Here is a 16,031-nt window from a genome sequence, read left to right on the forward strand (position 1 = left end):
GAATCTAGAGAGCCTGGCCATCCAGCGCTGTTCCTTTGCCCCTAGTTTGGCATTCTCTAGGTGGGCAAGAGGATTGTTGTCCGTCATGACCAGCACCTCCGCTCCTGTCAGATAGCCGGCAAATTTCTCCATCATAGCCCAAGTCAGAGCCAAGAGTTCCAAGCGGAAGGAGCTGTAGTTGACGGGATTCTTTTCGGTGTCACGGAGAGACCTACTGGCATAGGCTATCACGCGTTCTTTATTATCTTGAACTTGAGAGAGGACCGCCCCTAGACCTTGAAGGCTGGCGTCGGTGTGCAACTGAAACGGTAATGTGTAGTCTGCATATGCCAGAACAGGGGGTGATGTTAGAGCAGCCTTAAGTGCCTGAAAGGATTTTTCTCGGTCAGGCCCCCAACTGATGCGTCGTCATCTGGGGCTGTTCGCGGTCACTCGGAGAACCTCATGCAGTGGTTCAGCAAGCCGAGCAAAGTCCTTGACAAACCGACGGTAGTAGCCTGCTAGCCCCAGAAAAGCCCGGACTTCTTTGACGGTAGTTGGCTGCGGCCACTCTTGAACGGCTGCTATCTTCTCCGAAGAGGGCTGGACGCCTTCGGCCGAGATCCGGTGACCCAAGTAGTCGATTTCCTGCTGGAACAGACGGCACTTGCTGGGCTTCAACTTCAAGCCGTGTCGCCTCAAGCGCTGGAACACTTGGCCAAGCTTGTGAAGATGGTCTTCAAAGGTGGCGGAGTATACCACGATGTCGTCAAGGTATATCAGCGTAAACTCAAAGTTGAAGTCCCCCAGACAGCGTTCCATTAGTCTCTGAAAGGTCCCCGGTGCGTTATTCAAGCCGAACGGCATCCGGTCGAACTCATACAGGCCCATGGGAAGGATGAAGGCGGTCTTTTCCCTGTCCTTCTCACTCATTGGAACCTGCCAATATCCACTGGCCAGGTCTAGGGACGAAAAATATTTGGCCTTCTTCAGGGTGGTCAGTGACTCTTCGATCCGAGGAAGTGGATATGAGTCCCGGATAGTGCAAGCGTTCAGCCTACGGTAGTCCACGCAAAACCTTAGGGAACCATCTTTCTTTTTGACTATCACCACGGGTGCAGCCCACGGGCTCTGGCTTTCACTTACCACTCCGGCGTGTAGCATAGATTCTAACAGGCTTTTCACCTCCTGGTATTGCTGAGGTGGTATCTGCCGATACCTCTCGCGGATAGGGGGGGTATCGCCCATGGGTATCTCGTGCTGGATACTGGTGGTACACCCAAAGTCTGTGTCATGCTTTGCAAAGGAGTCTTGGTGTTCCCACAGGAGTTCCTCCACTTTAGACACTTCTTGTTTGGTGTACTGAGACGTGTCTAGCTGCACTTTTTCCCGTAGTTTTCGCCCAATGTCTTCATCGTCTACTTGAGCGTTTATGGCTGAGACGGTTACCGTCCAGTCGCCTTTTGTAGACGGGGTGAATTCTAGGGGCCCAATGGGATTCACTTCCGTGGGTAGAGCATATACCCGGGCAAATTGAGTGCCGGCTTCAAGGGCTAGGCCTACGTCTGCGGTGTTGTGTAGCCTGACAGGGACTCTCCCGCTCCTCACGACGGCTAGAGTGCGAGCAACTAGTGGGTTTAGCTTACCCCCACTTGGGGTCCTCGGCTCGATCAACACTTCAACCCCCTCAAGTTGTCGGTGGGTGTTAAGGGGTAAGGAAATGACTGTCTCTTTTTCAGCGGGCAAAGTAATCCGGGTACGGCGTGGCACCGTAATGGCGGCTAGAGGTAGTTGTTCCTCTGCCATCTGTTGAAGTCCAACGGTCCGGATTACGTGCTGGAACGCCAGACGAGTCGGCTTATGTTTGGTGACTTTCTGCCAGTATTTGGGTCCTTTTCTTGTCAACAGCATAAGATCCAGGTCCTTCAAGATGTTCATTCCAACTATCACTGGGGTCTCGGAGCCGAAAACTTCCTTGACGATGACGATCCCTCGTTTTCCTAAGTCCTGTCCGCAGGCCTTTGTGTCCATCCAAGCAACTCTGGTCACTGGAATGGGTAGATTATTAGCCGCAATAATCTTAATGGAGATGTCTGGGTCATGAGCAGTTCTTGGTTTGAGGTAATTTTTGTAAAACTGTTCAGAGATCGTGGTCACTTGTGACCCGGTGTCCATCAGTCCCTGTACGGCAATTCCTTCCAGGACAACTTCAAGTGTCGGGCTATTCGAGGCAAGAGCACTCCGCCATCGGCTCTGTTTTTCCACACCCCTCTCCTTGGCCTCCCCTGCTGCGCGAGCCTCAGCTGCAGGGGTGTCTAGTTTAACGGCGGCCATTGTGGTGAGGCCCGGCGTGGTAGCTCTGCTTGTGGATATGGCTGGGGTTCCATTCGCTGGTCTGATCGAAATTCCCTTCGCTGGGGTGACTAAGGGTTTGTTCGTTGGTGCGACGGAGGTTGTTGCGGAGGGAAGTGTTGAGGACAACGATTTGCCCTATGGCGAGGATCACCGCATGACCAACACTGTCTCACGGGACGACTAGGCTGTCTTCGCTGGTCTCCCTGTCGGTCTAATGTTAACTGTAATATCTGTCTCTGTAAGTCTGCTACCATCTGTTTCAGGTCTTCCGTGTCACTGTTCGGATTTTTAATGTCAGATATGGATCTGCACGCAGCACCTTGAATCCCCACATCCATGACGGGTCCCCTTGAACGTTCTATGGCTTCCTGTTTGACTTCAGCAAAAGTAAGAGTCGGCATCATCCGGATCAAATCCTGTAACGTGCGGTTAAGATACTGGTCTCTCAGTCCTATTACAAATTGGTCTCTCAGTACCAGGTCACGAGGAGCCATACCAGCTAGTTGCTCCCCTTTTCCACAGGTTTGTTCAAGGAGTACCTGAAGGGCGTTCGCATATTGGGGAATATCCTCCCATTCAAGCTGCGTCCGTCTAAAGAACATGTGTCGCAGTGTTCCCTGGTATGTGGTCGGCCCATAGGTGTTCTCCAGCACCCGCACCAAATCATCTACTGTACGCTGGCCCCTGACCGTCTCCAGTCTGACTGTCGTCCATGCCTCCCCCTCTAGCGTCAGTACCGCCATTTCTGCCAAGGTCTTAGGGTCAATATTATACATTTCCCCCAGTATCCGGACTTGTTCCGCCCACTCTGGTACAGGGTAGTTTCGTCCTCCAAATTTCCTGACCTGATTCACAATAGACACCGGCGGGGCTTTCTGACTGTACACGTGGCCTGGGTGGGAATCCTGTTGGTCACAGATCCTGCCGACTACGCCAGATGAAGTGACCGCGGGCAAGGCCGCGCGTTGGTATCTATGATCTGGCCCAGCAAGATCCCCACACACAGACTCTATCTTGATAACCGTATCTTTACTCATATACATTTTTAACACAGCAAAGAAAAAAAACAATAAATGACAACAGTAAATATGCACAGTAATAACGTGTACTGATAAGCTGACTCACACGTTACCAGTCCTTTACTCCAGAAGGATGTGTCCCCCGTCGCAGGCCTGTCTGTCTTTGCAGGAGGGCGTCCCAGCCGGAAAAAAAAAAACAGGAACAGCAGAATTCGCGGAAAGAAAGGAAGGGATACTTCGGCCTCTCGCCAGAGGTCCCGCTTACAGTCTCTCTGATCCGGATAGAAGCTCTGGTGGGTCCCCTTATGTAGGCCACACTCCAGTAGCAGGGAGTGTAATAGCTGTATCCTTCAGCAGTGCAGAAGCTGGGGAAGGCTCCGAGGATATGGTGTCAGATAGAAGAAATCACGTTGAGAGTCTCTCCTGCGCCACACACGAGGGCCTGCACACCGTCCTGGCTCTCTTCACAGACCACAGCAGACTCCTCGTGCGCTTTTTCCTGCTTCCCACTTTGGTCACGTGACTCTCTAGGGCGGGACACAGGAGACTCAGTCTTTTTCTCTGTCATCACACCCTGCGCAGATGCAACCTCTGGCCACAAGGTGGCAACATCATCCTGTGTAATCACTTCTGTAACAGGCTCTATATCAATTATCACAGAACAGCCAGAGCCGGCCAGCTCACTACATAGACAGCAGAGCGCTCCTGCACCCGTAGCGTCCACTATGCAGACGAGTGCACCGAGCTCACAGTCACCTCTGCAGAGTTCAGCTCTGGTATAGAACTTGTCCTTAGATTATCATCTGTCTACAACGTTATCTAATTAAACACTATGAATAAAGCCAACAAAAGCAGCATGAAAAGTCTGTGTGAAATCTATTTTCCCTTCCCTTACTCTACATAATTTGAACAATTGGTGTCCACTCATGTGAATTCAAGAATTATTTTCTCAATTTATCAACTCTTTCTGTGTGTAAATCTCTCCTAAAGTCCATTAAAATAGAGGGTTGCATGTTCAGCTGCTACAGAGACCTAAATTACAGATGTTCTCCATTGTCCATAGTATCTCTCCCAATCTAATTTTACATTATATCACGTGCACACCTGCTTATCGGTATAAGAGGCAAAATCGCCTATCAGCATGTTTCTAGAGAGTAATAGAAAAGGGGAAATCCTATGGGCGGACAGGAAAAACCTAGATTTGCGGTCCCTTGTCAGGCTTGAACTTAGGAACTTTGGCCTCTTGTCCGCATTACTGATCAAAAGGCCACCAAAATCCTGAAGGCCTCATTTACTCAAGTCTGTTTCACAGTCCACGTGTGGACCGCAATGCCCGGATTGCCCTCGAGTCTCCTGACACAAACTTACAGCCTCATTTGGAGTCTATTTGGCTGTACATTCGGGTCGGGAGACCTGCAGTCAGCTTAAACATTACGGTCCGTATAGGGACTGTGAAATCCACTTGTGTAAATCTTGTCTTACTGTTAGGCACACGTCATATATGGTTATGTGTACATGGAGTCTTTTTAAGCAGTCTTTTGTAGTAGGTCCACTCCACAAATCGCCTAAAAATCGTGCAAAATACACTTGGAAGACTCTTATTTTTTTCTATTGTAAGGTCACTTTGCTGTTCATATGTTCAGTCTTTTGAGTGTTTTTTTTTTCCGCTTAAGGTTTTGAAAAACATAGTGGTAGGAATAAGAGAATATGCATGTGTTTTCTTTCAATCTTCTCCAAACAAAGCAATGTCTAGTCTCGAGGCTTAAAAAAAAAACAGAAAAACTCTTCCAAAACTATTCAAAACTTCTACAGGAATTGAAAAACTCCAAAAAACTTCCCAACGAAGAAGCGTTTCCTGAAGTGGTTTAACTTTATCGTTTTTGACCTCCCCAAAAAGCTCCGTATGCACATCTTATTAAGTCTTCAGGTTGAGTTCAATGAGGTACGATTTTTTTCCCCCAGGAACATCGCTGCAAAACATTTCACATTTCTTTTAATTAAATAGTTTTACCTCTTTAATGTGTGAAAAATATCCGGAAGCCATAGAATTCATTAGTGAACTGATAATAAGCTAAGAAATTGTCTGTTACCTCTGCGATTGTCCTAAAAGGAACAGAGAAAGGGGGTTTAGTGCCATTAGGGGGTATAACTGTAACCCTTCAATGTCCTCTACAAACCATGGACAGCTCCTAGTTATGGTGGAGGACTAAAACCGGTGATGTGAAGGTTTCTCAGGTCTGGAGAAAGTACCAAAGAAACCTCAGTAAAATTAGGCAAGCAGCTGACTGGACCACAGGAGCCCAAAGGCACAAATACACTTTTTCTGGTCTTGCCTTACCCCAGATACCTAAAAAATCAGCTATAGCCTCTTAGGAGAACAGATGAAAAGAAATGATATTTGCATTCATTTACAGCTGCTCAGCGCTTTGCACTGCTAGTTACATCCATTTATGGTGGCTCAGTAGCTAACACTGATGCTTGCGTTTATTTACAGTGGCTCAGTGGTTAGCACTGCCTTTTGCACCACTGTGATACTGAGTTCCAGTCCGACCAAGGATAATATTTGCCCTGGGGTTTGTATTTTCTCCTTGTGTTTGTGTTGGTATCCTTGGTATTTAGATTGAGAGTATTGGCAGTCTCTGTACATCGCCGTGGAACATGTCGGTGCTACATAAACTAATAATAAAAACATAATTTGCTGCAAAAAAAAAATAATAATGGTATTTATTTATCGCTCCAAACCAGGACATTGCATTAAATCATTAGTGGACAGATTTTACACATTATAATATTGTGGGTTTTTCGTAGCTCGGCGGAATTTAATTTTCTGGTGAAATAATGACATGCATCTGCTAAACCGTCATTTCTAATCACCTCCGTGCAGAGGAGAAACCACAAGAGCATAGCTCTCTCTTCATAGGGATCACATTTAGTGGTTGTAATCTAAGCGGGTTATTATGATTCTGGGATAAATGGTCCTCGTGATTGATTGGCTTCTTTATATCCCCGGCATCAGTGCAGGGATAATGTGATCAGTGACTGGAAATGGAGCCGGCCTTCAGGTGGTATTCCCCAATCATTAAAATAGTCGGAGTAGCTTTCATTTCATAAATCCGTGCCGCACGGTTTTCTGATTTGATCAATACTGTATTGTACGAGCGAGGTCCAAGCTCCGGTTCTTTTCTACGGAGCTCAGTTTCCTCTCTGGAAACAGTTGAATGTTCTATATTTGGACTTTTTGAGCAATTTGAAGGGCGAGATATGCAGAGTTTAGACTCCCGTCATAGTCATCCTTCATCTGACATGGGTCCAAATGGCCGTTTTCTGTCGTAGCCAATTGCAATACGCCGCATGCTTCCGTTTATTCCTCTGTTTTAACACTCCGTGGCGTCTCGGTCACGGCGGCATGTGTCCTCCTGACGTTAGTCTTCTGCGATCATTTTCTCATGGATTTCCTTCGGCTTCTCACAATCATCTCCTGGACGTCTGCAACGACAATGGTGAACAATTGCCTGAAATTTGCCCGACATAAGTCATATGTTTCTGTGTATGAGCCTGTGTGTACATTGGCCTCCACTATCATAGTACGCCATGGACTACCACTGCAGTAAGGAAGGCAACCATGGTGGACTGCACCTGAGCCTGCACATCCTAGCCGATCGATAAGCCGCCTTTTCCACGTTTGGATGTGTGGCGCCTCTGAGGGTTCGACCGCCACAGGGATGCTGCACCTCTTTAATGGGGTGTAGTGTTCCTCCTTTGAGGTAAGAACAGTGCGATGGTCAGGACCCTACCTCCACATCCAACACCACACTTCTCCCACCAGAGGGGGCTAGTAGGCACTAGGTGCTGCCCCTGCTGGAAGTTGGGAGACTGGGGAACCAAGAGATAGGGGAACCAACTAGTGGGTGAGGGTGGAGGATTCACATTTTAGTGACACTTTAAATTTGATATTTAATACACAGCCATTTTGGTTCTGGTTCTTTGATCGTGATCTCCCTCCCTGAGCGTGGATCCTGTGTGGACCTGCAGAGGATGGAGACACGGCCCTCGTACCCTGGCCTTGGGTCGAGGGGCAGGTTGCAGATAATGTACAGTACAGACCAAAAGTTTGGACACACCTTCTCATTTAAAGATTTTTCTGTATTTTCATGACTTTGAAAATTGTACATTCACACTGAAGGCATCAAAACTATGAATTAACCCCGTTTATAAGGCAAGAAATCCCACTTATTAAACCTGACAGGGCACACCTGTGAAGTGAGAACCATTTCCGGTGACTACCTCTGGAAGCTCATCAAGAAAATGCCAAGAGTGTGCAAAGCAGTCATCAAAGCAAAAGGTGGCTACTTTGAAGAACCTAGAATATAAGACATATTTTCAGTTGTTTCACACTTTTTTGTTAAGTATATAATTCCACATGTGTTAATTCATAGTTTTGATGCCTTCAGTGTGAATGTACAATTTTCATAGTCATGAAAATACAGAAAAATCTTTAAATGAGAAGGTGTGCCCAAACTTTTGGTCTGTACTGTATGTCTCAGCCCGGTCAAGGACCATGACCAAGAAGGCCCGGAGCTTAGGAGTGTAGCTCCACCGCAAATGGATCCCGGGGGAATGCAGACTGAGCGGTATACGCCACCTGTCCTCGCTAATCTGATCTATTCAGAGGGATTCCATCTGCAAGAGGGGTACCGGCCCCCGACACCTGACCTTGCCACTCTACGTCCTGGTCAGGGAAGCCCGGAAGGCCCTGAGGATCCCACCGGGTAACGGAAGGAGCGGAGCTGCCACCCGTACCCTTTTTCTGAGTGAAGTTCAGAGGGAGACCTGGCCTATCTACACACACACACAGACAGGAAAGGACCCGGTCTGAAGTCTAGGAACACTCTGGTGCGGGGTCCTGATTGAACACTGGACTTACTCGGAGGTTGTCGGACCCCCACCCGTCTCTGGTGACCGCAGAACTCTGCGAGGAGCAGGGAGAAGCCTTTCAACTGCAATCTCCACCGTGAGTAAAAACCCTGGAAGTTAACCCCTATGGCCTCCGGACTCTTTATTCTGCATTACACCGCAGTACGCAGCACCAGACCTCCTATACTACAACCCCCTCCATCCTGGCTCTCTGCCCTGAGGCCCTGCTCCGCCTGTGGGGAGTAGTAGCAACGACGGCTGCCATAACATCCTGCCTCAGCGGACTGCAGCGGCGCTGGTGGCCTTCACCAGGTGCCACAGGTGGTGTAGTCGAGATCAGCCACTCAACCCGGATAAGCCCGTACCACCCTTTTTTTAATGTGACGGCCCTGGGCACGGAGCGGGTCCGGGCCACGGCTGCACCCCATCGACAACATAGGACCCGGCTCCGAGTCCACCATCTCCCAGGGTAGGGCTTCCAGCGTCACACAGATGCTACCTAGCAAACTTTGCTCTTGCAAACCGTATGTATTCAGGAACTTGAAGGACTCTAATGAATAATTTCAAGCGACTATCCAGTTTTCCTTTGATTATATTCGTTAGGTCCGAAGTATGTAAATACCAGCAAAGGATTCAATCACTATCACTAAATCAGAAATGCAAAAATCTGTGTGCATGCTTTGCGGCTGCAAATCTGTCTAGGTCCAGAAATTCATCATATGGTGCCACTACTGTTTGCACGCCCCATTTCCCATTTATAATAGGCATTTTGCATAGGAAATAAATCTTAGTAAACCACCGAGAGAGAAAAGTAAGTCAGCGATCAGTCTGTAAATGGTTCCTAGCAGCTGTTTATGTGCAGCATTTAGCGCTGTCAGGCCATTGCATTCCGCTGCCGCAGCCGTCGGTTCACGGAGACGTCTCATTATCCCTTGATTCGGTGCGTTCATCCAGCGTGGCTGCTTCTTGAAGTCTTGATTAGCACTTGTGGGACGTTACAATAGGAAGATGTCATGCGGATATCAAACCGCAGAACAGGACTGAAAGGGAACCAGCACCGATTTGACATCAAGTTGACAAAACATCGCTGGTATGAAATGTGTAAAATAATAATGAAAAAAAAAAATCACTGGTAAATAGAAGTCGTTGGGTTATTTTATTGTTACGTGCTCCATCCAATAGTTTTCTAATTACCAATACCAGGAGATTTTAAAGCTTCCCTCACTCTGCACGGGTCTCGCAAGTGCCGCTTCATCTTGATAATTGTCTAAACTGCATCATGATTGGCTGATGGTAAATAAGGAGTCTCCAGACCACCAGGGATGTTATTATTACCCACTCCACTGCTCTAGACCACCAATGACACCACCACTACTCTAGCCCACCAGGCTTGTTATCATTACCCCCATCTTCTTCACTTCCTTAGCCATCAAAGGATGTTACTGTCAAAACTCTGGACTCTCCTAGACCACCAGGGAATTGATGTTGGTACTTCCTTCCTTCCTTTCATAGCCCACAAGTGATGCTACTGTCGATACATACACTTCTCTAGGCCAACAGTGATTTTATTATTAACTACTTTAATTCCCTAGTATACAAGAGATGTTACTATCAACTCATGCTCTCTCCTAGACCACCAGGGATGTTATTTTTAACTCCTTTACCTCCCTACTTTACTTTTGAACCCCTGCACTTTCCCAGGGATTTGGGGATTATTAATGTGTTTACTTTCTTAGCCCACAAGAAATGTTACCTTTCACTTTTTACTTTAATTCTCTAGACCACAAGGGATGTTACAATCAATCCTTGTAGTGTCATGGGTCACTATCGATGTCTGCACGATCCTAAACTACAAGGGTTGTTGCTGTCAATGCTGCTCTAGTCCACCAGGGATGTTATATTTCTTCCTCACAAGGAATGTTACCTTTAGCTTTTTTTTTATTTTCTGCCCCCTTAAAGGTTTTTACTGTCAACCCCTGGACTGTCGTAGCCCTCGAGCATTGTTACTCTTGATGCATGTGCTACTCTAGACCACCAGGGATGTTATAATTAACTTTTTCTTTATCCCACATGGAATGTTATTAGCCGCCCCGGCACTGTTCTAACCAAGAGACAATACACAAATACCACATGGTTTTAAACATTAAGAGTTAGGACTGTCCCATAACGGTCGCCAATGACGAGGCTGGATGGCTTTCGCATTATTTTGATAAAAATTATGTTAACTAAGTACCCTTTATTATTTTCATGCACTATTGCGATTTATTTATTTACTGCAGGGTATTTGTGTATTGTATTTCTGTCTTTGTTTTTTTCCCGGCACTGTTCTAGTTGACCAGATACAATGTTTTTAGCTATTTCAGTGTCCTAGTTGAGCAGTCAATAACCCATTGAAAGCCCAAAATTGGCATGGATGTTACCACCAGGCTCGGACTGGCTCACAGGAGAACAGGAGAATCCTCTGGTGGGCCACCACCCTCTTATATCAGCAGTATAACAACACACTTGATTCACTATATACAGACAAAGGCAGCTTCTTAATTAATTTAACAATCAACCCAGTTTATTGCTATAGACATTTGTAAATGAGGGTAAAGTCATATCTGCATGTAGCTGAAAAGTGTGACCCTGGAGTTGATGTTACTGGTGGGCCCTTTTCACCCCAGTCCAACACTGGTTACCAGTACTCACTACACTACCAGGAATATTACCCATCGCTGCAGGTGAAATACCGATTAATCTGCATCAGTCATTAATTATTTTAAATATGAGAAGATGTCTATAGCAAGTAAAGTGGCGGAAAAGGTCCCACCAGAAGTTTGTGCACAGGGACGCTTCAGTGTCTGCGTCTGCCCATAAGCAAATAAGAATTTGAGGAACGGACCTAAAAGTCACTGAAAGGGATTGAAGGGGAAAACGAACGCCACCTCCTTCTGCCCCAGCACCATAGTGAGTGCTACTACCTACAAGGATTGTCACCCAGCAAGCAGTTTAGTTATGAAGTCCTCTATTATGACATAATAGGTGGCAGATTTGGCATGCTGGAGGGCCGACCAGTGCCCATCGGAGCTGCAGTGGTCACTATATTATAAAATAACTGGACTGAAAAAGAAGAAATGCCCTCAGTATGACGGCAGATAAACCCAATGTGCTCCAGAGCCGGCCTCTGTTTGCTGTGGACGATGATATACAATTATAATTATCTTAAGCCCAAGGGTTATTTAGCTCATATCAGCAGATAACTCATGCTCAGCACCTTTCAAAATGTTTTTTTTTTTTTTTTTAATAGCAGAGCAATGGAGCAGAGGGGAGCGGTGCAGGGAGCCGGGCTGGGCAGCTGCTGCCACTAAGCCCGAGCACAGCTGCCTGACTGCTGCAGGTACAGCTGCTGAGCGCACGCTCCGCTTCTCGCTCCAGAGCTGATCATTCATTTTTTTTTACATGTTGCAAGAGCCGTTGTATCTATCACCAGTGAATAACGTGGCATTTTCTCTTTGCAGGTTGCTATAATAGCCGGGAATTTTGAGCTTGCCGAGTTCATAAAAAACCACAAAGAAACCGATATCGGTAAGTAGTCACAAATAGAAACTGATGCATTTTGAATACTTTGCATAACATATTCGGACACTGGAACCCTCTTTTATTTGTGCGCACCAGGCTTCTTTAATGTCTATTGCACAGAGCTCTTCTTATTGAAAAGGAGTGTAGTGTGTCGACGAGTTTTGTAGCTGGACTGTAAGGCTGGGGTTACACGACGGCTTTCACCATGACACAGGTTACACTGCCAAAAATCACTATACACTGTGTTCCAAATTATTATGCAAATAATATTTTCTGAGATTTTCCCAAATTACCTATATGAATTGCAGTCATTGTAATTTTCCAGTCAAATAACTATTAGAGTACAATTGAAAGGTTTTTGTACAAACTGCCTATGATAACAGGATATTTAAAAAAATAAAACACTCAAACTGCACTCAAAATGCATGTTCCAAATTATTATGCACAGCAGAGTTTTCAACCTTTTCATTTTAATAAAGAACAAAAAAATGGTCATTTTTGAAATTCTAAGCATTAGCAGGTTATTACAAACTGAAATCAAACAGTTTTCAACTCAAAACTTTATTCTAGGTGATGTTACATTTGCACATAGGACCCCTTGTTCGAAATGAGCTTCTGAACTCTCTCGTCCATTGAATTTGTCAGGTTTTGGATGGTTTCTGCTTCAATTGTTTTGCATGAGGACAGAATACCCTCCCAGAGCTGTTGCTTAGATGTGAACTGCCTCCCGCCATCATAGACACTCCTTTTGATGATGCTCCAGAGGTTCTCAATGGGGTTGAGGTCAGGGGAGCATGGGTGCCACACCATAAGTTTGTCCCCTTTTATGCCCATAGCAGCAAGAGATGCAGATGTGTTATATGCAGCATGAGACGGGGCATTATCATGCATTAAATGATCTCGATGGTCCCGATGGATGGAGTGGAGGATGGCTGGTTGATGGACACCCCATGCAAACACGGCTACGGCGCTAACAAGGAGGAGGTGGAGTAATGTTTTGGGCTGGAATCATGGGGAGAGAGATTGTCGGCCCTTTTAGGATCCCTGAAGGGGTAAAGATGAACTCCATAATGTTTGTTGAGTTTCTCAAACAGCACTTCCTTCCATGGTTCAAGAAGAAGAACCGTGCATTCCGCAGCAAGATCATTTTTCTGCATGATAATGCACCGTCTCATGCTGCACATAACACATCTGCATCTCTGGCTGCTATGGGCATAAAAGGGGACAAACTTATGGTGTGGCACCCATGCTCCCCTGACCTCAACCCCATTGAGAACCTCTGGAGCTTCATCAAAAGGAGTGTATGATGGCGGGAGGCAGTTCACATCTAAGCAACAGCTCCGGGAGGGTATTCTGTCCTCATGCAAAACAATTGTAGCAGAAACCATCCAAAACCTGACAAATTCAATGGACGAGAGAGTTCAGAAGCTCCTTTCGAACAAGGGGTCCTATGTGCAAATGTAACATCACCTAGAATAAAGTTTTGAGTTGAAAACTGTTTGATTTCAGTTTGTAATAACCTGCTAATGCTTATAATTTCAAAAATGACCATTTTTTTGTTCTTTATTAAAATGAAAAGGTTGAAAACTCTGCTGTGCATAATAATTTGGAACATGCATTTTGAGTGCAGTTTGAGTTTTTTATTTTTTTTTAAATATACTGTTATCATAGGCAGTTTGTACAAAAACCTTTCAATTGTACTCTAATAGTTATTTGACTGGAAAATTACAATGACTGCAATACATATAGGTAATTTGGGAAAATCTGAGAAAATATTATTTGCATAATAATTTGGAACACAGTGTATATGTTGTTGTGTCTTAATGCAAGTAAATGGGGTTGCACCATGGCAAGCAAGTTGCAAAAATCGAAAACTGTTGCTGCATTTTTTTTTGGCGACTTGTCTGTCTTGGTTGCAGCACCTCGTAGGTCACAATGCGACGTCATTCACTTGCATTATGCTGCAATGTAGTAGTGAAAGTCCAAGTTAGCAGTGGATTCAAAAGGAATGGGAAATATAAAGGACGGACAAATACGTCTCCTGACAAATCCACTTCCAGCTTTGACTCAAAAAAACTTCCATCCAAACCTGCGTGTGTGATTCCAGGCTCCACTGATTGCATTTTTGATCCTGGGGGGATATTTTCATTGTGCTCCTGGCAATTTGCTGTGCAGAAGACTCCCAACATCGATTGACGGCAACATGTGACACACAACAGCAATTTTCAGACAATCCGAGCAACCAAAAACATCCGTGCAACTTGCCTGTGACTTGTTGTTCTGCAGCGCTTTTACAGCTGTGACTTTGCTATAAAAAAATGTCCATAAAGCTGTCTAGCAATGCAGTTACATTATATGATGCCAATACCTCTTACACCTTTTTACCCTTTTCATTTGATAACATGTTTGCCGATGATATTCTTCATCACGAGGGTCACAGAACTGAATTAATTTGTCAGCATAATAAATGGCTAGTACAAGCTAAGCCTGTGTAGAAGAACCATAGTCCTTACCCTACATTCTACTGTCCTACGGTGCACACCTTCTCCAGTGCAATGAGGCAAGGCGCACGCTACCTATGGTAACTCATTGGTAACAGTAACTAGCATAACGGCATCAGAATGGATGGTCTCTATATATGTGACTGATTGTTGCACCATCATTTTTATCATGTTGGTTGTATTTGCTGTAATTTGGGCTCTTATTGACAGTGATATCTAAAATTGGATTTGCAATGATTCTTCCTAACATGAGGAAGCGCAAGGCAATTTGTGCTGTAATATATAGTGCACACAGCTGTACATTATGCAACACATAAAGTAAGTGAATGATGATAACACATCATGCTGAAAGTCAATATATTGCACCGTCAATACCAAGCTAAGTGTCTCCATGGTAACAGACTACAAACAATTCCCTGTGTAGTCTGATCCTGCAGTTGTACTCCCTTCCATCAGTCTTATTCTGCTTGTTAACTTACCAAATTTAAGGGATAGTAGGAAGGTAGTATAGTTGCAGGATCAGACTATGGTAACAGACTGCAAACCTATGTAGTCTGATCATGCAAACATACTACCTTCCACCGATCCCATAAATGTCCTCTAGAAGCATCGGACCGATGGAAGGGAGTACGACTGCAGGATCAGACTACGGAGGGTTTATTTGTAGTCTGTTACCATAGAGACGCATAGGTCTGCATAAATGGAGTATATGTTTATTTTAAGGTGGGCATGGCATATAGGTTGAACTACTTTTAGACTCTCTGGGTATATAATAATGGAAGTAAAACGTGCAGGTACATGTATGTTCAACAGCCACCTATGCGGTCTATTACCATAGTTGCTGCTTCCTTCCTCCATACAGATGGAGCAGACTTTGTTGTATACAATATTGCTTGTGATTCTCCTAAAACAAAAGTTGCATTAATCAGAAATGTAACAACCGAAACGTGAAGCCAAAATTCTGCACCGTCTGCACCGATGTCACATTTATAAGGCACGACAGCTACATTGTCTATGATAAATTAACAGGGAGCCTAGAGCCAGCTTCCATATTGTGAGGTTAAGGGGGAGTTTGGTCGCTCTGACTGGCAGCAGAGAATATGGTTTTTCCGTGTTTTATTGGCGGAACACTCCGTTCTGTTTGCCTCGTCCAATATCATTCACCAGCAAACAGCAAGTGCCAGGCTTGCCCCTCCACACAGATGCACGTCCTGTCCCACAGATCCCCTTATATTAACAATTAAACCCACAGGCTGCGCTCTATCCTCACAGAGCTCATCTAGAAATTTTCCTTCTTCCAAACCTGTTTTCATTCCTCGCTTCTTTCTACTTCAATTTCTTGTATATCGTAGATGTCGTATCCCAGGACCCCAGTGCAACAAGAGGATGGATTACTACTTACTGATAAGGCAGTGTCATCTGCAAACTTGTTTCCCATAGGGACACCTTAAAATATCATTAGTCCTCTGTCCCAATATTCCTAACCCAGATTAGACATCATCTCTCACTATATACAGACTCCAGATTACCCCTTGTATTCAGCTCTTCCCAGGCTACTTTTACCAGCTACTTTGCACAAAAATCCCCCCAATCATAGATCTAAATTAGGAAGAATTCTACTACTACATGACCCATGATGTGGTCGCCTTGCCTGGTTCCTGCACCTTCCTCTGCTTCCGTGTATCCCTGCAGACAACTTATT

The 16,031-nt window shown here is 45.3% G+C and overlaps 1 protein-coding gene across 10 annotated transcripts in view; it reads left to right on the forward strand.

Moving 5' to 3' along the window:
* SHANK2 (SH3 and multiple ankyrin repeat domains 2) overlaps positions 1 to 16,031 on the forward strand; it is a 693,215-nt gene that overhangs the window by 326,112 nt on the left and 351,072 nt on the right. For all 10 annotated transcript variants that reach the window (XM_073658796.1, XM_073658795.1, XM_073658798.1 and 7 more), the window contains one exon: positions 11,768 to 11,834. In XM_073658796.1, coding sequence (XP_073514897.1) covers positions 11,768 to 11,834 — 67 coding nt within the window. The remainder of the gene's footprint in view (positions 1 to 11,767; positions 11,835 to 16,031) is intronic.

Source organism: Phyllobates terribilis, unplaced genomic scaffold, assembly GCF_046119375.1.
Source record: "Phyllobates terribilis strain yellow unplaced genomic scaffold, ASM4611937v1 Scaffold_13__5_contigs__length_258822181, whole genome shotgun sequence".
Lineage (NCBI taxonomy): Eukaryota > Metazoa > Chordata > Amphibia > Anura > Dendrobatidae > Phyllobates > Phyllobates terribilis.